At 33.9% G+C, this 23745-nt stretch overlaps 1 protein-coding gene across 8 annotated transcripts in view; it reads left to right on the top strand.

Annotated features, from left to right (window-relative positions):
• The window catches only part of LOC123566083 (ankyrin-1-like), a 228079-nt gene that overhangs the window by 105659 nt on the left and 98675 nt on the right, over positions 1-23745 (top strand). The window contains exons 1-3 of one of the 8 annotated variants that reach the window (XM_053550180.1): positions 9120-9320; positions 12973-13004; positions 18581-18676. The exons of 6 other annotated variants lie outside the window; for them this stretch is intronic. In XM_053550180.1, coding sequence (XP_053406155.1) covers positions 12993-13004; positions 18581-18676 — 108 coding nt within the window. In that variant the 5' untranslated portion in view covers positions 9120-9320; positions 12973-12992. Of the gene's footprint in view, positions 1-9119; positions 9321-12972; positions 13005-18580; positions 18677-22468; positions 22487-23745 lie in introns of those variants that run through there. One more of the 8 variants, XM_053550184.1, reaches the window with a different exon arrangement.

Genomic DNA, 23745 nt, shown 5'->3' with positions numbered 1-23745 from the left:
ATTCTTAGATGAAAGTCAAATATTGAGATAGGAACCTGTTTTTTGCGCAAGAGACTTAGTCTGACCGACGATGACACTCATGCCAAATATAAGATAAACTGCACGATAAAATGTGAAACACCACATTTTATCAATTATACTCAAAGAGTTTAATAAATTCAACGTGGATAGTCACAAATGTAAGATGAATTCTTTTTATCACATGTTAGCCTTTCTTGTCGAAACACCAAATATTCGACTTTCTTCTGCTATATAAACAAGTCAATTTGACCCACGTCGCCTAAACTATAAATCACGTCAATGTCAAAGCTTTATTACAAAAGTGTAGTATCGTTTTTATTTAATGGCTGTATTACAATCCTGTAACGTCAAATATGTAATAAATCGAGAATATTAGGTTACTGTCATATAAATTTAAATTTATTAAGTGAGTCAGAGAAAATAAAACAAGAGGGCCATGAAGGCCATGTATCGCTCCCCTGAGCTACTGACCTAAAGATTATCAAAATTAACATTCTGACCAAGTTTCATTAAGATATGGTCATAAATGTGGTCTCTAAAGTGTAAACTAGCTATTCCTTTGATTTGACCCGGTGACCCAGTTTTTGACCCGACATGACCCAAGTTCGAGCTTGACCTAAAGATCACCAAGATTAACATTCCGACCAAGTTTCACGAAGATACAGTCATAAATGTGGCCTCAATAAGCTTTTCCTTTGATTTGACCTAGTGACCGAGTTTTTTACCCCACCTCACCCAAATTTGCACTTGACATAAAGAATATCAAAATTAATATTCTGACTAAGTTTCATTAAGATATTTTCATAAATGTGGCCTCTTTAGTATAAATTAGCTTTTCCTTTGATTTGACCTGGTGATCTAAGTTTTTTTGTTCTAGATGACCTAGATACAAATTGGACCTTACGATCTTTAAGATCAACATTCTGACCAAGTTTCATGAAGATATAGCCATAGAAGTGGCCTCTACAGTGTTAACAAGCTTTTCCTTTAATTTGAACTGGTGACCTAGTTTTGACCCAAGATAATCTGATATCAAACTCGTCAAAGACTTTATTGAGGGTAACATACTGGCCAAGTTCCATTAAGATTAGGCCCAAATTGTGACCTCTGGAGTGTAAACAAGCTTTTCCTTCAATTTTAAATGGTGACCTAGAGTTTGACCCCAGATGACCCAATGTCAAACTTTTCTAAGATTTTATTGAGGGTTCCATTCTGACCAAGTTTCATTAAGATTGGGCCAAACATTTGACCTCTAGAGTGTTTACAAGCTTTCCCTTTGATTTGACCTGGTGACCTAGTTTTAGAGCTAAGATGACCCAATCAAGAACTAATCAAAAGTTTTATTAAGGGTAACATTCTGACTAAGTTTCATTGAGACTTGCTCAAAAGTGTGAAAATTTCTGCATGATAACTGTTCATATTGGGAAAAAATGCCATTTAAATTATGGAAAGAAGTTGTTAGTGTAAAATAACTTATGGTGTCCTAAAAGTTGAGGGCATCTACAGCGCTATTTAAATCATAAAACATTTAAAACGGTTATTCATTTTCAAAAGATATTTGAATAACGAAACATGAATATCGTTATCATTTCGAAACCTTTTTGATTTTTTAATATCTAAAAATGAACGAAATTATTAAGTATTAAAAATTCTAATCCCATACACAATGTAAAATTATTTTGTTGCCCACCACCAGATAAACAGGTGTTGATGCGTGACGTCAGGGAGATCATCCTATTTGATAAGGAAAAACTGTGGCTACAAACAATAGTTGATTTCTTTCTTGATTAAGATTTAATTTCAACATGGAAAAGGTTGTGAAACCAAAAATCGGTCATGTGGTTTACGGAATACCTACCGGTAAGTTATTATCGATTCCAAAAATGGCAAATCGACAGGATACAGTTAATTGGAGTGGTATTTGTTGCACAAACAATTTGTTTTTCATTGTACACTAATAGAATGAGGTCCAATTGATTTGATACCAATTTGTAACAAGAGCTGTCGGAGGACAGCAACGCTCGACTATTCAACAGCCTTGTCAATTGAATGAATACAAAAGTTGAAAAAGGGGCATAATTTTGTAAAATGCAAAGTAGAGGTATTGAACCTCTGTACTGCATGTCATATCATGACAGTGAACAAGTGTGTGAAGTTTCAATCCTTTCCAATTTGTGGATACTGAGATACCAGCTTACATACAAAAACTTAACAAAAAACTGCTAAGTCAAAGGGGCATAATTTTGTAAAAATGCCAAGTACAGTTATGGGACCTTCACAGTGCATGTTAGATCATGACAGTGAACAAGTGTGTGAAGTTTCAATCCATTTCAATTAGTGGATACTGATATATCAGATTACATACAAAAATTTAACCAAAAACTGCTATGTCAAAAAAAGGGGCATAATTTTGAAAAAAAAGAGAGTAGAGTTATGGGACTTGCTTAGTGCATGTCAGATCATGATAGTGAACAAGTATGTGAAGTTTCAATCCATTCCCATTAGTAAGTACTGAGATACCAGCTTACATACAAAACCTTAACCAAAAATTTCTAAGTCGAAAAAGGGGCATAATTTTGTAAAAATACAAAATAGAGTTATGGAACCTGTGCAATGAGGATCAGTTCATCACAGTGAATAAGTGTGTGAAGTTTCAATCCATTCCCACAAGTGGTTACTGAGTTACCAGCTTACATACAAAACCTTAACCAAAAATTTCTAAGTCGAAAAAGGGGCATAATTTTGTAAAAAAGCAAAATAGAGTTATGGAACCTGTGCAATGTAAGTCAGTTTGTCACAGTGAATAAGTGTGTGAAGTTTCAATCCATTCCCACAAGTGGTTACTGAGATACCAGCTTACATACAAAACCTTAACCAAAATCGGGACGCGGACGCGGATGCGGACGCCGACGCCGACGCATGGGCGAGTGCAATAGCTCACTATTCTATGAATAGTCGAGCTAAAAATGTGCTTTTTGTAATTATTAAACCGAATGCGACTGCAGCCGTACACCTGATGACTTTCAAAGAACAACTACCTTTGACGATGTAATTTAATGCTCGTTCATGATCATCGTCAAATACATTCGACTACCCAGGGGTGGCAAATTCAATTGTCTGTATTGCCCAGGTTGTCCCAAAGCTTGTACGGACCAGTCTAATTTGACTAGAATTTACTATATAACTACTATACGGACAAGTACAAAATAGCAACTGACAAAAAGGACAAACAAGTCAAAATCAGATTTTGCCACCCCTGCTACCTTGCATAAAAATCTGAAGATTAATACGTCAAACCGTTAGTGTATGAAATTCAGATTTGAATCAACTAGCCCATTCAGGCTACCAGATTGGAAATTTTCCAAGCCCGACACCAATTTCACTAGCCCGAACTTTAATACCTTAAAATACATAATTTTTGCACCATATAACATTTTGTTTTACAGACATCTGTATGCATGTTTGAAGTAATAAGAAAGACATACAGTACATGTTTGCCATGTTTTTGAAAAAGTTTAACTCTAAATACTCCAGTCCAGATCAGCATCGTCAGAGTCCAAAAGCATCGGACATGACACTCCTTGCCAAAACAAAATCTAAACTGTAACATAAAATACGTCCGATTTTTTTAGGATCCGCACTCGCCAATTACTGCAACTCGGACTGTTGACAATTTGCAAGATGTAATAACAAGACTTAGTGCTGAATACACATTTACACACACGCTGATAGCATAATTTAAGCTCCGCCTACTGCAGGTACTTGTGAGATTTTCGCGAGAAGAATGAAAGCTAATCAAATTATCTGTTACGCTAGAGGTGATTGTATTCAGCCAATTAGCACTGCAGTTAAGTCTTTGACACTGTGTTTGATTGTCAACACGTGAGAGTGCAAAACCAACAATAATTCCATAAGTGTTTCTCAGTCTGGATGCAGTACTCGTTTAATTAGCATGATTTTTTAAACAAATTAGGAAAATTCGGTAGCCGGGTCTGGCTTGTACCTGCGGCAAATCGGTAGCCCGAGCTGAAATTTGGTAGCCACGGGCTGTCAGACTACCGCGAATTTCGAACACTGCCATTATCTATCTATTTATATTGCATTACCCCTCTTTACGAGTATTATGTGCAGCTGCGCGCCTGTACAAGAAATTTAAAAGTAGAATTGACAGTAGAATACTAGAATACACAAACAGCTAAATTATTGAATACAGCCTTTGAAATAAATCAAAAATATTATAAAATAAGAGTAGTCCAAAATATTAGATGTGTACATGCTCATTTTACCTTCAACATTCATTATTTTATATTTCATTTTTAATCTGCATTGTAACGTCTAAAAGGGCCCTAATATGTAGAATGTAGCATTTTCTCAAACGTAAAATATACGATGTACGCAGATTTAAACAGTTTAGCCTACCGTTATTTATCATATTCTAGTAATATATATCGTTTAAATTTACCTTTAAAAACCCTTATATCTAATGTATGCCAATTGTGTACAGTTTTCAATACACATTCCGCCATTTTTCAAGCATATGCAGCAGGTTATAATATATTTAGATGCGACTTACTTAGACGAAAAACAACGTGAACTATTTGCCAATTGATTTAGAGCGAAAATATTTCTTCTAAAATTGATTCTCAAAATAAATTGTATTTACACAACATTCGGAATAGACGGGCAATGTTGCACACCATGTTACACAACCATACATACAGTTGAAAGAAACAACTCGATATTTATACATGAAAAGTAACTTTTATTTTGTAATTATTCACAATATATGCAGTTGAAAAAAGGATTATTTTCGGTGTAAGTAGTGTTCTATCACTTCGGATTGGGTTATGTTGTTCGTAATTTGAAGAATAAAGGCGACATGATGTGTGTTCACTTCTGGCTACATGTTATAAATGGCAATCCGATAAGACCGGACATAACCGATAGACGTCAAAATGTTGAAATATGTCGGAAGGTCTTTTCACCCCAAGACACCCAGAATATTAATTTATTTGTATCATTTATTAAAAATATATATATCTTAAAGACATGCTAATACAGACTGTAACAGTTAAAATAACCTTAGAGTAGATTTTTTCAAGGAAATACATCTAAGAACATCAGCTGAAATGAACTTGTTATTAATGTGAAAGGGAGGTAAAGCCAACATTACTATGTTAATTACATATTTATTTATTTCCCTTGGATATAGTCATTCTGCAGAATGTCTTTGGGTGTCTTGGGGTGAAAAGACCCTCCCAAAATAAAAATAGGGAGGGTCTTTTCACCCCAAGACACCCCAAAACACCCCAAGACACCTAAAAAATATTAATTATCCTATTGTTTAGTATCAAAATGTCAAAATAATAACATATTTTAATGTTTTAGGTGATAGTTTTCTTTTTTTCTGAATCATAAAAAAGGTAACTTTAGAAAAAAAAACAATTCAAGGGGAATAATCCAAAAAGCTTAACTATGATAGAGTCTAAAGGAGATCCAGTTATTTCCCTTTCATTCAGAAGTTATTTGTGTTTTTAAAATATGTTTGTAAATTTGAGTAAAAAATAAAAATGTTTTACTGTAAGGGTGTCCGGGATCTGCAGATCGACTATATCCAAAATATGTTATGTCAGGTCTTATTGATAGGACTAAAAATATGAGCTGATAAACAAACTCTAACCTTGTTTAGCTTTTTGCCCGACCTCTCTGTTCTGCTTAACATTCTTGAATAATTTTGATTTTCTGCCATGCAAAATTTTGTCCGAAGTTCAGTAGTTGTTTACCGAATTACCCATCTTCACCAAGCAAACAAATGACGTGACTTACGCCATTACGCCGCTTGACAGAACAAATAGGCAACCCGTATCCTCGATGATTTTATTCAATAACACTCCATTCCAGATGCAATATCTTCCTAATTTGAATTGCAGAAAGCTAAAATCCTGAATACGGGAAACACTACTTTCTATAGTTTTGTCGGCCATAGTCCAGGCTTTGCACCACTAAAATTATGACTCTAATATACTGACTAGAGGGGATGTTAGTCAAAACGTCCCCTAGTCAAAATGTCCCCAAGTCAAAACACCCCCCATTTTGGTCAAAACGTCCCCCTTTTCTGGTCAAAACACCCCCCTACCAAAAATTACCAGGTCAAAACACCCCCCTTAAAAATTACATATGTAAATACATATTAATTAAGTTAATTTGGTAAATATTAAATGTTCATTATACTGTTTTACATGCATAGTTTTTAATTAGAATGTTGTAAACCATTAGTTTTAGAATGTTATAGCATTATTGTGAAATTATATCTGATGTTTATATAGTGAAAAAGTGATTTTTCTGTTATTTAATAATAAAATTAAATGAAATAATGTTGTTATGTTATAAATGAAATTGTTACAACTGCATGAGGACAAAGGGATAATGGATCATAAAACAAGATGTTTGTAAACAATTATTCTTTTAAGTATCTAAAGTTTAATTGCACAATAATTAAATAATGTGGAAAAAGTTATAACTATTATATTCAACCACTAATTTTCTTAGTATCCTAGTGTATGTATACTGTCTGTCTCTGTGAATAGTGTGTTGGATTGTTATTTGTTTAAATATCGGTGCTTTTATAAGATAACGTATTTATGGAGTACGTATCCTTGCATTAAGTGTAGAAACGAAGTCAGACCGCGTCAACATGCCATTGCCTGCGACTCGTATGGCAGCTGGCAACACAGAACCTGTGACACAGGTAAGTTATATTTATGTTATTATTATTATTATTATTGATTTCTTGAATTACTAGACTTCAGTAAACAATATCTTTTGCGGAATACTTATCACATTCCGAATTGTCTAACTACTTTTTGGCAAATATGTTATTTTCTGGCTGAACTATACATAATATAAAATTATACATTATTTAGATATATACATTATGTAAGGAACAAAAAGGCCCATTACATAGAGTTATACAGTTTGTATGTTTACATTCCATTAGCTGACCAAAATCTGATTAACTACTTTTTACCATTTAATAATATTTTTATTTTATTTTATAAAATATTGTAAAATCTGGTCAGAAAGAAATAAACAATATACAGATCATAATCACATAATGAAAGCAAACAAATTCAAATATACAAGTAATCAATGCATTGTCAAGTTAATCCAATCAGAGGAGATAATGTGTTATCAGTAGGTGTTAATTCAATCAAGAGATCCTGTATATTGAATGGAATGAGAAATAAATAAAAGATATTTATTTTAAAGTACCAGAATTAAAAAGAAATAATGGGTCGTTCCATGAGGAAACCTGTATTAGTGACCAAAAAAATCAAAATTAAGATAACAAAATATTCATTAAAAACATTCTTTTATCTTTAAAATCTTAAAATTTGAAGTAATTATCTTAAAGTATAGGTCCATGCATTGGCCAGAGTATTCGCAACTTTGGACAGGTGATTATGTTCATGCTAATAGTATTTCACTGCCTTGATAAAAAAATTTATGAATTTTATAAGACTATTCTCTTCCAGCAACAGCATGATAAGATTTTTTTTTCGGAAAATTATTTATAGTTTGTGTAAAAAGGTATTATTATTTATAGTTTGTGTAAAAATGTATTAACATTCTTTTCAGTAATATCATTCTCTTACTATATTTTTTCAGTTACTTATGCATAATTTGTCATTTCTATCTCCTATAAATGTTTCTTATGTCTTTTACAGCTACCGTGCAGGGGGTATGTCTGCAAGTTCCTTGCTAAAAAAGATGAGCACCATTTACAAACCCAGGCTCACTACAACAGTTCACGAGGAGGAATAATTGTGATAAAAACATTAACTAGCATAAGAGTGGATTTGACTTCTTGATATTGTGTAGCTGGAACACTTTGAATTATTATATTGTGAATTTGACTTCTTGGTGTAGAACAGTGAATGAATAGTGCGATATGTGATTTTTACTTAATAACTATGCAGTTGTTACTGTTCTGATGTTTTATTAATGTTTTATAAATAAAGTTATAACTCTGATCAGGATTTTTGTTCATTCTACACAAATTTAGATTGTATAGAAGAAAAGATTTTCCCTTCATAAATGTTCACACCTTATTACTGGTGATTAATGGGTTTATAACACCTACTAATATTAAGCCCTCAGCACAATTAATGCACAACCATGTATAGTTGATAGGTATTGATTGCATTAATTTAGGTGCTAATAAATCATAAAATTTTGTGTATTATCAAAACATAATCCATAAGATTCAAACCCTTTAAAAGATATGAATTAATTAAAAAGAATTAATAGATCTAATACAAAAAAAATTAGGGGGACGTTTTGACCAAATTCTAAACTGAATGGGGGACGTTTTGACCAAAATGGGGGCTGTTTTGACCAGGGGGCGTTTTGACTAGGGGACGTTTTGACTTGATACCACTAGAGGTTAGGGTTAGGTCGACTATGGCCACAGTGGTTCGTTTGCCCTATGGAAAATAGCCTTACCCCCTGAATAAATGCTAACATGAGTCACTTTCCGTTTTCTCAAGCGTTTCCGTTATAAAAACTTTTATGTAGTAATTGCAAATACGGTATGCATACACTATACATTTGTACCATGGTCTCCCGAACCTAATAAAAGTCCAGTTTATAATAATAATCGCGTAGATATGTTGTTTTTTTTTTTGCAGTTATTGGAAAGAACAAGATGGCGTCGTTTTAAGAAAAAAATTAAAAAGTAGTCCGCCAGGCTACAAATCACTGACTTGTATTTATTTAGACAATTCAGATTAAAACGAAGTGGGGTTTTCCCTCATGACGTCAGAGTGTAAAAATAGTCTGGTATACCGGCCCCTCCTTCACTGTCGTACTAAAATACATAGTACGACGGGAACCAGACAAGTCTAAAATAGCCGCAATATAGGTCATATTCATCCGCTTTGTTTTAGGTGCTCTTCTTTATGAGAGGATGTAGAAAGTGGATGCGCTTTGCCGTTTTGCACTAGGAAGTGACGGGCTTTCATTTTCCCGTCTTAATTCCACTGGAGGCGGAGTTTACGCACCGCCCCAAAAACGATAAATCGATTGTATAATCTAGTAAGCGATTTACGTTGTTTGTTTAAGTCACGAGAATTGAAAATTCAGTAAAGCAGGTAATCTTACAAAGCGGTGGTCCGGACTTATTTATTCTATAACTCCAAAAAATATCAATTTTGCCACCATTAAATAAATCAGCATTTTTGTCAAGGAATGAAGTGCACTTTCTGTAATACTTGGGATGTTAAATAGTTTTGATAAAGGTAAGAAAAATGTTTTCAAATGGAAAACGAAGATACATTTTTTTTATTTATTATTGCACATAAATAATTCTCCTAGGCTCATACAAAACTGCTACATACTACCTCTTTATCTTTTAATGTCAGAGCTGTTCATTATTTTTGCTGTATTTCAAATATTTAATCGTTATATTAGATAAGAGGAACTTACCTTAAAAAAAAACAAGAACACAAGAGTCTGTTTAGATTATTTTTGCCATTTGAGATTATAGTTAAAAGCCTGAGTATACACGTATTTGGTTGCAATCAACACGTGCACTAAATAGTCCCCTGAACATTATTCTATAGTTTGGCAGTTTTATATATTTGTTAGTAACCTCAAATGCATATTCTTTGACAACTTATATGCTTCAATGTTGAATACATGTACATCCAGCATATTCACCTAGACTGATCATGAAAAATAAGCGGATATTTTACATATTTTAGGCATTCAATGTTGTAATCAAGTTACAAGACATTAGCCATGGTCACGACAACGCATTTCTGTTTTAAAACAAATACATATCACCAGAGTTTTATATTAATTTCGCATTGATGGTGAAGCAAGTTTTTCTTCCTTACAATCGCTCATGGCGACAAACATTTATCTCCATGCGAAAACTGATTTTTTCACGGGTAAAATTTTCAGTGACGTAACACGATTTCTGAATCTTCTTTAGGGATAGGTATCTCTTTACCTAATGGCGTCTATCGAAATTAGAGAGCGGATAGAGTGATTCCACCAGGGATCGTTAGTTCAAGCCCCTGCCCAGTAAACACCTGACGTCGTACCGACGTTGGTTAGACGTTGGATTTTGGTCGCGACGTCGGCGACCTGAATCCAACGTCTAACCAACGTCATATCCACGACGTCTAATAGACGTCAGACTTAGACGTCTAAAAGACGTTGGAATTAGGTTGGATAGAAAGTCTGATAAATGTTTTTAGTTATAAAACTAACTGGTATAATTTTGCTAGTATAGTTTAAAGATATTTACTTCTTTTCATAAAGGCCTGGACATGCGCTTATTAATAATAGTTCATTCTCACAACAAACATTATATTAATTATGTTACAATATCGTATGAGATTGTCTATTTTCGGAGACGGATTTTTTCACGAACTTTAAACTGTTCAAGATAAAAATGCATTCTATACACATGTATACATTATTCTAAATTCACATAGATCTTCTCTTCTACACATGTTGTCTATTAGTCACACATTCGCGAGATAAGCCTGCATCGGTTTACACAGTCTTCCTGTAATTTGATATTTATTGGGATAAGATAGAGCAAGTTTATAAATACTTTACACAAAGGGAAGGATCCGCAACGTGAGTAACAGATTTTTAAAAATTATACTTATTTTAAAAGTTATACTGATTTATATTCCGTATTTTTTTTTTAAAAAATTGACTTATTTTTGTTTGTTAGCAATTTCATTTAATTACATTTTACGAAGTTATAGAATTTTTTTTTCATAGAATTTAAAATATTACATATTTGTTTGGTACGTATTAATTATGCTCTTAGTAATAGCACTAGTATATTTGTATATGTTAAATAATGAAACTGTCAAATTTTATACATTTCAGGTGGAAATGTTGGCGGAGTTGAAGAATCATACAAAAATGACGAAACTTGAAAGTTTCAATTATTGCATTACTTTTTGGACTTATTGTATTAGACTTACGTCGCCATAATATGAAATAAAGATGATAAAATACATGTGTTGATTACTTGTTTGATTGCAAATTACGTTGAAAATTTGGTCAGATTTTGGTTGAAAAGTGGTTAGATTTAGGTTGGAAAATGGTCGGATTGCGACGTCTAGCCAACGTCAGGATCCGACGTCTAAACGGTTTGCAAATCCAACCAAAATCCAACGTTAATCCGACGTCGGGGTCCGACGTCTATACGACGTCTAACCGACGTCAAATGCCTACTGGGTGCTCTTCCAACTAAAATTACTAACATCTGTAAAAGAGGTCCGTGTATGGGTGCTTTACACCATGTCCTGTACGCTTAAGAACCAACGAAGCTTCTGGAATTATCTTGTATTATTATCTTACTAAAATTGTTAACAGTCTCTTGGAGGAGTCGCCCATAATGGCTACCGGATGAGCTTAAACTGTGCTAATTACGCGTGCTATCCTCAGGACAAGAGGAAACGTTACATTACGATTAGGAATATCATGAACATGTCTGAAGCACACTTTTCACTTTGTATATATACACAAATTGCAATGCATGTCTGCGACTGTGTTCAAATATTTACTTGGTGCAAAAGTCTGCATGCTTAGTTAGAAAAATGTATTCAAGAGATATTTTTGAAACAACCCTCATTAAGGTGAATAATGAAAGTTTGAAGAAAAAATACATTTTTGCTACAGGTACTCTCTAAAAGAGAATAAAAAGTACATCCAGTCAGGGAAAGTATTTGTTCATTTGTTTTATCGTTTCATTTTGTTATGGCAACACTTGTAGTTGCTATAGCAGCAAATAGTAAAAAATATGACAAATAATGGTAGTGTAGGATCCTTTGTTAGAACTGATACATTGATAAATGTCAAAATGGGGAATATGCACATGTTTTTATTTCGTTGCATTTGAATCAAATGTGGTTGTCGTGAAGCGTCACTGTGCTAACTAAAAAAAAAACAAGATTTTTTTTGTTTATTTGTTTATGAAATTCTTAAATAAGTAAAAGACAGTGTGGAGAATATGCGATTTTTTATTTTCTCCGTATATCCATTCGTTCGGCAGTCTGTCTTGTTTTTATGTCAGTCACAAATCATAAGTACAAGAGTTCTTTTTTCATGAAGTCTGAGAGACAGATACAAAGTTAAATATGTAGACTATAAAGGTAATTTTATTTTGCCAGTTTATCTGTCCGTTCGTCCATCTGTCTGTCTATCCGTCTGTCACAAAAAGAGAGATCCCAGTACAAAATGTTTTTCATGAAACCCGATTATGCATGGTAGGTCATTTAGAAAATATGCAGGTTCTTCTATTAAGTTTCAACATAAAAAGTGGTTCATAGGACAGCAAATATAACAAACACTCCTTTTATTGCTTGACTGTTTTAATCACTTTATGTTTGCCGCTTTGATAACAAAAAATGTACTCAATTACATATTTTCTGTTTAATTTTTTTTTACCGCAACATTAAATCAGGTATGTCGACATAATTTTAATACTTTTTAGTGGACCGAGTCTGGTTGGCTACGCTGATCTCATAATGAAAAATGCTGTGCAAATGTCCCTTGATCAAATTTACATCCGCGTCTAAACAGGATACATATATTGAATTTCAACACACATTTACTTATCCAAACATTTCAAAGGCCTTGTGTATCCGGGTCTTTTCGTGCAGACATAAATACCTCTCCTCATATTACATAATTGTGAAACTTCTTTCACAATCAATATTTGTCTTATTGATAATTGAATCTTCATGGATAACAAATATTTGCTAAAAGTTTTCATTATGAAATTGGTTGTTAGAAATATCGAAGCTTATTTAAATACTTCATTGGGGGTGTTCTCATTATGTCCGTTTTCTTAGGATAAAATATACTAGTATGCTAAATAGTCAGTGTTAATAATACTTATTTCTTGTATTTTTCCAGGGAATCCATAGAAGTCAAGAATGCAGTCAGGGGTAAGTTTGATATAAAACATTCAAATGAATATGATAAAAATGCGGTTCCGCAAGTGACTTGAACGCTCGTTTCCAGTAACAGTGTTAATGCCACACTTTACGTCACGAGGCATAATTGTTACAAAATTACAATCATAAGATAAAAACAAAAACAAAAACAAAACAAAACAAAACAAAACAAACTAAAGCAAAGCAAAGCAAATCAAAGAGCGCTGAACCATGCACCCGGTTGTATGACCTAAGATGATGTGCGTATGAACTAAATCAGTAAAAATAGAGAAAAAAACAACATATGACAAAAATGTTGTTTTTGAGGTTCTAAACGTGTAGGTGAAGATCATATAAAGGTCAAGGTTATATATATATATATAAGTCAGTTTAAATGACTGTTGTATGTCAGTATTTTGAAGAGCTAAATTAGTTAAGAGGGAAGAAAATGTTGCATTTTGAGGTTCTTAGTGTGCAGGTCAAGGTCATATAAAGGCCAAGGTCTTAATTATGTAGGTCTAATTGTAGGTCTTACCGCAAGGATTGTTGAGTGCAAGTTTGAAGTAATTAGGGTCATTAATGCGGGCTGTATGCGAAACGGTAAAATCTGGTTCCGTACAGACGGACAGACAGTTCTATCGCCATATGCCTTGGGGCATAAAAACGTTTTTCTCTTAGGTACTTTAATTGAAAACGAAAAGGTGTGGATTTCTAGGGAAAAAATGCCATAGCTGAGATCATTTTTTTAATAACGAGACATCTAGACACTCCATATACTCGGAGGTTATTGAACCAGATTTGACCTCTTGCCAGTACAATACAGCAGGTATTTACTTCCTAAGGCAAGACAGTTGTGATACTGGTGAAATGAGGGCTAAATTGTCAATAAAAAGCCCGATGACCTACCGTAATTTATCAATAATCTTATAGATTTAAGTAATTAAACCATTTTAACTTCCCAGTGCAGTTTCAACGGCGAGCCACGACAAAATCGTTTTGGAAATGGACCTATTGTTGACTGGGTATATGTTCCGATCACAGACAGTGATAATTACGCTAGGTTTAGGTCAGTGCTGAATAAAATCTTAAGAAATGTGGAGGTCATGTGTGATGCAAAAAATATTTTCGGTCAAACACGCGAACTGCAAAATCAGCTAAAACATGAGACCCCAAAGTGTAGTGGTGGTGTATGATCTAAGTTTCCATGACTTCTTCCATGTTATTACTTCATTATGAAAATGCTACCTACATGTCAAGCATAGAACTGTCACGTGATTTCAGAAAAAAAAAATGCAAAGAAAATAAGGAAAACGGCACTACAGAGCAAACAACTGAGGACTATTTGAATCCGCCATTATGCTGCCATTTTTTTCACGCCATTTTCCTATTTAGTGTCCGTATGCCTTTATGTGAGATACTATATTATCCCGTTGGTTACCATGGGTCTCATAGTATCCCTGCACATATTACGGCTTTCACATTTTTAAAACATGGATATGGAAACCATGTCCATGTTGAACTTAATTGCTGCGAAAGTTTTTCTTTAATTACAACAAGGTTTTCGTTTTGCTATAAAGAAATAAAGTAATGGAAATGTAGGAGTTTTTTTTAAAAAACATCAAGAAAAGGAGAATTTCTTGAAGCGTAGAGTGACACAATAACAATAACAATAACATCAAAACTAACCAATATGATTCGAAAATTTGAAAAGTTGCTATTAGGCGTAAAAAATGTTTGTTCCCGGTAACATTAAAAAATAGTGTATTTAGGTCGGTATTTTTTTTTTTTTTTTGATTTTTTTTATTAAGTGGGACTTTTCGTAAATAATTTTTGTGGCTAGTAGGGGGTTATGCCTTTAGAGAATCAGTAAGTTGATTTCTAACATCACTTACCATGTCTAGAGCATAACAAGAAACATCTTTAAAAAAGATAGTCGGCGTGATGTAACTGAAGCACAAGTTATATATATGGGCAGAAACCTGTATTTTAAATCTTTTGGCAATGTTGAACGGGGCCTCTGTGAAGTTTTGTATAAATGAAGACAGTAGTTCTGAAGAAGACTGTGTTTAGAAATTGTGGAGGGACACACGACGGACACCAAACAATCACAAAAGCTCACTTAGAGCCTTTGGTGCTTAAAAGATGGTAACAGTAAGCAAACAATATTGAAATATGTTCTATACTTTATTTCTGGAATTGTTGGAAGCAACATGAACCCTTACCCTACTTCTGCTTATTATCAAATTTGTCTATCATTCAGAATATGTACAGTACTGTTTTCACCGGAAAGATTAATTTAAAATTTGGAGTCTAAAAATCGGACATGTTGTTGCAGGTTAGTAATGATTTGCACTGGTTAGAAATTGTTGCTGTAATGCAGGGTAAGAGTTAATGACTGTATAAAACTAATAACCTTTTTGTAAAAACAAAACGTAAGGAAAGGAAACTTAACAAAACAGAAATATGTCCGGATGAGCAGATGAATATTTGGTTACGCACACCTGTTCAAGTGGTACGCATACAACCCGATGGTGCTGTACTTACAGAGGTTATAGATGACGATCACTCAGTGTCACACATGACTCAGAGTGAAGCATTCTTCAGCCTTTCATCTAATCAGCGCCACTCTTACAAAATCTCTAATTATGGCTGAAAATACCGAGAATACCTTACCAAGCAATCCGATTGGTACATTATTCAGGCGGCATAAGGTCATGCGAGGTCATAAAATCGTGCTTAATACGGCACGCCAAAAAAATGCAGTTTTGTAACTTTTTGTAAAAAGTTGAAAACAAATCTCCAAGGCAATAAAAAAATTTAGGGTTGGGCCAAAAATTTAGGGTAGGTCGGAATACCGGAAACAAACATTTTTTACGCCTTACCACTCTAAGAGATCTTAAAATAATTTATGATGACAGTATTGAGCGATCAAGGGCAATGGAAACAAGGATGACAGTATTGAGCGATCAAGGGCAATGTAAACAAGGATTTGTTATAGAAAAGGCTGAAACAGTAGTAGGATCAGTCATCGCCCATTAATAAACTATTGTTTTAAAAAGTGCTTTATTTTAATAGAATTAAAACAAATGTGATTCGGATTAAAACGCTTAATAAGATCAAGTACTTAAGTCAGATTGCACAATATCATTGCTTTAACCCGTAAAATAGAGGGGAATAGGTTAGTAATTCTGTATGATTATCCACATGTTGAAGTGCACTTCGTTTAACAGATGATCACCCATAATATACCTAGGCCTACAATAGTTTTTACCGATGTTACGGTCTTCTTTTAATTATTTTTTATTAAGATCTTTAATTTGTTTGAATTTTAGGTTGTACGTTCGAGAAGCAGACACAATTCAAGTTTCTGTTGTTTTCGAGAATTAGTTCTGAGACTATAGTGTCTGTAGGCCCTAGTTCTTCCTACTCAAATCCGCCTGTGACTATGAATACATTTACTGCGTTCAAACCACTTTCCAAAAACGATATTTTGAAACTTGTATATGCATCAAAATCTACAACTTGTGAACTTGATGTGATACCAACTAAGAAATTAAAGGAGCATTTTTCACAACTTGTTCCCGTTGTGACAGAAATTGTAAATCGATCACTGCTGTCTGGTGTGTTCCCTGATGAATGGAAAAGTGCTGTGATAAAACCTTTGTTGAAGAAGAAAGGTCTCCCACTTGAACTGCAAAACTATCGCCCAGTGTCAAATTTAATATTCCTCTCCAAAATTCTTGAAAAAGCTGCACTAAATCAAATCAACAAGCATATTGAAGCTAACAATCTCCTCCCAGCTTACCAAAGTGCCTATAGAACATATCATGGGGTTGAAACAGCAATGGTCAAAATGTATAATGATCTTTTGGAAACCATAGATGAAAATCAAATAACAATCGTGGTCATGATCGACTTGAGTGCAGCGTTCGATACCATCGATATCTCGATACTGATTCAAATCCTTCAAGATCATTTTGGTATACATAGCACTCCCTTGAAATGGATAGAATCTTATCTCACGAACAGAACAATGAAAGTTTTAGTCGAACAGTCAGCATCTGACACGGAGCTACTAAGGTTTGGTGTCCCGCAGGGTTCTTGTGCCGGACCTGTGATCTTTACCCTGTATATATCGGCTCTTAACCGAGTGGTGCAGAAATATCCAGCTGATCTCTATGGATACGCGGACGACCACAAGACTGCGTTAAAAATTCAAGCGGGAAATTCTCAAAATGAGACAACTCTTCTTCAACAACTCGACAGTTGTCTAAATGAAATCATAAAATGGATGACAACCTTCAAACTGAAAATGAATCAGTCTAAAACTGAAATTATTATGTATGGAACAAGACAACAGTTAGCGAAATTGGACATCACAAGTGTAAACGTTGGTGGGTGTGACGTAAAATGCGTCGATCACGTCAGAGACCTAGGTGTAACTATGACCAATACACTCAACTTTGACCATCACATTCAGAAAAAGTGTCAGATAGCTCATGTACAGTTACGAAACCTTAGGGCTATACGGAAACATCTCACACAGAAGTCAACTGAATCATTAGTGCATGGATTGGTTCATTCTCACATTGACTTCTGCAACAGTTTATTTACAGAAATTCCAGCCTACCAAATCAATAAACTACAGCGAGTCCAAAATCATGCCGCTAGAGTAATCAAGAATGCTTCCTATGAAAAACCAAGTACCGAACTTCTGAAAGAATTACACTGGCTTCCAGTTAAGGCTAGAGTCATGTTCAAAGTTTTAGTAATAGTCTTCCGTGTCATCAATGGTACAGCTCTAGTATATCTGAGGGAAATTTTTGTACCTACTCGACAACGATACAGACTTCGCTCACAAAGTGACACTAACTTTAACATCCCTAGACGGCGAACAAAACTAGCAGACAGATCTATGGCGGTCGTTGGTCCCAAATGGTGGAACGATCTGCCTAGCTATCTGAAAAACATCCAGTCTGAAGCCAGCTTTAGATCAAAACTGAAAACACATTAATTTAGGCAGTTTTATGAACAATGAGTGTAGTCTTGTTAAAATACAAAATATTCAGAAGTGGTGTAAAATAGTATTTATATATGTCCAAATCTTTAAATCTAAGTTCTAGAATCCTGTTCATATTTTGTATGTATATATGTTAAATGTGTGTTATGTAATTGTAAAGCGCAATAGAATATTTTATAATTTTTGCGCTATATAAATGCCATGTATTTGTATTCATGGACTACACTTGATGATGTCTTTTGTAGGAGAATAACTTTTCTCTTGTACACGTATTATGTCAACGTAAATCACGTAACTATTTGGAAATTTCTGTTGATCTAAAGAAAACATTCTAGACAAATGTTATAAAATAGCCTAAGATGACTTAAGGTGACCGATCATATTTATCCCTTACCCTGCTAAATTTCTGTAATGAACTTTTCCATCTTTCAATTTGGACAGAACTATCGACTGTTAAAGGTGTACTTGCCAAAAAGAAATACTGACTGTGGCGAACAGTGCAGATCAATATTCAAAGTTTTGAACAAATTCATTACGTGAGTAAAAACCTCTTATTATTTTGTTTCAGGAGCGAGGGCGGAAGCTCGTGGATGCCCTGTTATGCGGAAGAGACGAGCAGGCAATCAAATTACTAGAAGGGAGAGTAGACTTCACAGTTGAAAATGTAACTTTATATCTTTTGTTATTTTTATAGTAGTCTTTTAAGGTAGTTCTACACTTTTGATAAACCGTAAGTAATGGCGTAACGTCATTTTTCCGGACAGCGAAGAAGAAAGCCTGGACTCGGCATAGGGAATTAATGGCAACCATGAGTAAATTTATAGATACGGCTCTTTATAGGGATGAAATATGATATTAAAACGTTTGATCCGTTAAATAATTCCAAATAATGTCCTAAAATCAGCCTGAAATATGCGGATCTCTTTAATCATGGGCAAAAATCTCACAGCCAGGACCTACACATTTTATTTCACAATATAATAGATCATATCTTTATTTACGACTGTGAGAAGTTTCATTAAAGTCTACTTCGTATAAAAATTCCTGTTCGCATAAATGTTAACAAATTTGTGATTTTCCCATAGATTTCTATTATGAAAACTTGCATGAGGTCCAAATATTTCAAATATATCTTACAAAAAATCAAGCACACGATCGTATCTATTTACAGTCGTTAGATAACATCTATTCACAGACATTCTTTCTTTGCACATGTTCATACTTAAATAATATCGATTATGAAAGAAGAGTGTCTTTTTATTATGCACTGGCAATAAAGCACTAGAGTAAACTACTTCAAAAAATAATACCAGTGACGGTAGAAGAAATTTTTAGATACTTCCTTATTTAATAATAGAGATATACTTTTTCATATGAAACCTATTCTCATTAAATCATTTTTAGAAAGCGGTATTACAAGTATTAGACATATATGGGATCTGGAAAAAAAGCAATTTATATCAAGTAATCAGATTTTTCAAAAGCTAAAGAGAAGGGCAAATTGGATATCTGAATGGTCAGTTGTAAAAAATAGTATTCCAGCAGAGTATTTATCTATTTTAAAGTCAAATGAAGACTCAAAAACAGCAAATAAACCCTTTTTCAAGTTTAAAGATCTTGAACTTTTACAAACGGGTGTAAGTTGGTACATTACTCGAACCTGCATGTACGTGATATAATGAAACAGTTAGTATACTGTGATAATAAATCACCATCAAAAGTTGAATTGAAATGGGAACAAAATTTAAGTCTTTCCTCTCCAAGTTGGGACAAAATTTGGATGAACTTTTACAAATCATACTGTCCTTCGAGCACAAAATATTTTCAATGGAGATTTGTTCACAATGTTAATTTCACGGAGCACAAATTATTCTTAATGAACACATCTAACGGGTTATGCAACATATGTAAAACGAAGATGGAAACATTAAAACATCTTTTTTGGGAATGCTGTGATATTAAACGATTATGGATTTTTGTAAACGAAATATTCCATTTAATTCTGCCCGAGGAGCACATTACTCTCGATTATTCCAAGATAGCACTAGGTATAAGTACAACTTATTCGAAAAACTCTAACGTTTTAAATACTTTCATTTTTGAAACAAAATTTATTATCTGGAAACACAGAAACGAATTAAAATTTTCAAATGTTAAGCATGGAAGTGCTGTGATGGAAAGAAAAATCATATCAAATGTAAAAGATTTATTTAAATTTCAAACTTTAAACAAAGAAGATATAAAAGTTCTCAATAGAATCAAGTTGATATGACGAGTGCGTGCTATATTGATCTTACATTCTTTCGGGTATATATACACATGTATCTAACTTGTAAAATCCGTATTTTGATGTTGATCTTGCATTCTTTCGAGTATATATATATATTTGTAAGGTCGGTACTTTAAAACGCAATAGGTCAATATACTTTTTTAAAAACTATCCTAAACACAGAGATCCTGTTTCGAACTTGTTTGAACTCTATGTTAGGGATAGTCTATGGGCGGCGGTTACCGCCAAAATTAGGAAATATACAATCTATTCATAAACAAGTCAGTCAATGCAATACATTTCAATGTCGTCTAGTTCAAAACTCCATCCCATCCAATATATTTACACTCAATGCATTGTATTTTGAAACCATTTAATACAAAACTTCATTCCATCCATTTAAACATGGAACGATGCATTGGAAAACTTGTTGCGATGCACCGTAATATGAAATCATCCAATAAACATGAAACCATGCAGCTCATGTGAAGCGTTTAACACAACATGAGTACGTTCAGTGTAAGATGAAATGTTCATAAAACTTGACGCTGTCTTATGCATATTGACACCGCTTTGTGTAATTGAGAGCGGTGTATAAAAACTTGATGCCATGCAGTCCAATGTGAAGACGTTTAACGCAACATGAGTTCGTGCAGTGTAAAGTGAAACGATTCATTAAAGTTTGGCGCCGTCTAATGCATACTGAAACATGTCGTGTGATTTGGAGCGGCGTATCAAAATTTGATGCCATGTAGCCAGTGTGAAACCGTTCAACGAAACACCAGTACGTACATTGTAAAGGTTAATAAGAATATCAGTTCATAGGTTGACCTTTCATAAATATTGATTCGGATCAGTTTTACAATATGTCCTTCTGTTGCCTAACGTATGTTAGGGTTTCACATGGCAGCTAGGTATAAACATGGGGCTAAGAGTGGGCTAGGTGCACTATAAACCGCTTTAAACTCCTCAGTGGTGGTTTCGCCACTAACCGTTCCAAGGCAGTGCCCCACTGTGTTCCTGTATTTGTTTATTTTGTCCTTGTATGTTTATTTTGTTTGTATGTGTGGTGTGTGAGTGTTGTCCGTGTGTGCCTTTGGGGAGGCTGTGTATTTGAAACGTGGTTTTCCCTGTTGGATATTCTTCTTTGTTTTTACATAAAAATATATTGAAATTTATTCTAAAACCGACCTTGTTGGAAAAAATATTTAAAGGGACCTTATTTCGTGAAACATCTTTCTTCTCAGTTAACAAGGGGCAGGACGTGAAGTGGTTGCACACTTGGTTCAAGTGAGCGAAATGGTTGCAAATTTACAAAATGGCGGATATTTTCTGAAATCATCGCGTGTTCACTTGTTGTTTTTATCAGGTAAGTGGGTTTCTATGATATTTTGAACTCTATGGATATGTGCATGCATCAGTTCTATTTCTACGTCACACTACGGTTTTGCGTTTCAGCGTTGTAGATTTCGAATTCTCAAAGTTATTGAAGTTATTAAATTGTCATGTCCATGTTTTGGTATTTGAATTGCGTCGTTTCTTGCCGTTTTTAACATTCTAATAATCAAACTAGCCTGTTTTTGGGCCTTAAACGAGACAAAACAACTAATTGTGAAGATTTCTATAATACGTTTGGCTCTGCTGTTTTCGGTATAGTGCTATACCCAAATAAATCTTGTTCAAGCTCTTTTTGTTGCAAACTTGTACTTCAAGCAATTTCTGTTGCAAACTTTTTCTGAAAAAATAGTGTCCAACTATCAGAGAATGTTCGTTGTGCAACTCATGTACATTTCTTTTCTGTTTAGGGTCGTACATTTTCATAGCATCAAATGGCCCTTTGATATTTTAATATAACTGTTGATAAAAAAAACCTTATCATGTTTTCATGAAACCTTGTAGGATTAGGGTTAGTGTTCCTACATAATTTTAACATCTTCCCTGTTTATAGATTCAGCTGTCTAGATTGCAAGCAGAAATAAAACTAAGCTTTCGGAGACATTGTCTATAGGTACATTTTGTCTTTTGGATCTTGTCCAGCTATACGCATTATACAGACAACGACTTTAACATGCAGTTGTTTTCTTTCAGATCTCTTCATGTCTAGATGCTATGAACATCAGACGCTATTATGACCAGAGAGCATGAACATGAATCTTCATTAGTTGAACAAACTACGCTATCACGTATATCAGAAATAACCGTTAGGTAAGTGTTATTGGTATCAAAGACAATATATAAAATTTTGTAAGCCCATTTTTATTTTCTATTCCTATTCTGAACCAACAATTTTAGCAACCTAAAGTCAGATACCTTTATTGCGTAATATTATAGTACACACAAGCAATGTTGGTTACCAACCAGTAATGAAAGTAAATTAATTGCAGTGGCATAATACAGAGACACATAAGTATTGCTACAGAAATGAATGGCAAGGACAATCATTGAAATGCCGTTACTTGCAAAATTTATTTTAATTATTAGAAAACAAAACAAAAGCGTCAAGTGCAACAGTGTATTATGTTGTATGTTCAGTTCTTTATATTATATTAATTTTGCAGTACATTGCAATAAAATAACACAAATTCCCAGTGTTCTTTTTATTGCAGAGTCACGAGTTTAACCGAAGGAAAGGAAGCATACCAAAGTATGGAACCTTAAGAAAACTGATAATATACCAAGAGGAGTTCGACCAGTTAAGTCACATTACACAGTTGACGAGTCCACTAAGACTATATTTTGAGCGAACTCACAAATTAAAATACAGCGCAACAGAACTTTACGCTGTATACAGCGGATTGAAATTGATAAACTATAATAAAAAATGTTCGGCTGCGATTAAGTCCGTCTTCTCTGAAATGAACAAACATAAATTATGATGTTTTCTGTTGATTGCCACCACAAATTTAAATGCCAACTCTACTGTTTTCAATTTTGCCTTAATAAGTTGCCTGTGTCCAAGATTACATCTTTTTGGATACCGTGCAACTTGGGTTTTGCCTTTTCCGAAGTCGTTTGTGGTACTTTTTCTTTCTTGTTTAAAACCATTCAATTTTCCAATTAGAAACTTTTAAACGACAAAATTAAGCACGTGATAAAATGATTGGGAACTACAATCATGTTTCTGCAGATGTTACACTGTAACTTAGAGGAGTTAAACATTTTATCTCAGTTTTACTTTCATTGAACAGCCGTCCATGTGTTTTAGTGTTAGTATCGATTTATTTATTGTTTTGATACACAGTAGTATGACTTACAAGATATTCAAGACGACGATTTATGTTCAGAAACAAAATATGAACTATGCCGCATGTCCGTAAGGAAGGGGTATTTTTACATGTATCTTATCAACAACACTCAATAGCCTTGTTTCGTATTATGATCATGTTATAATCGACACAAGATTACACAGGTGGATGAGCAACTATTATAACTTCTAATGAGTTCAAAACATCTTGCATCATATC

This window comes from Mercenaria mercenaria, chromosome 8 (genome assembly GCF_021730395.1).
Source record: "Mercenaria mercenaria strain notata chromosome 8, MADL_Memer_1, whole genome shotgun sequence".
NCBI lineage: Eukaryota > Metazoa > Mollusca > Bivalvia > Venerida > Veneridae > Mercenaria > Mercenaria mercenaria.
This window is presented reverse-complemented; position numbering and strand designations above follow the sequence as displayed.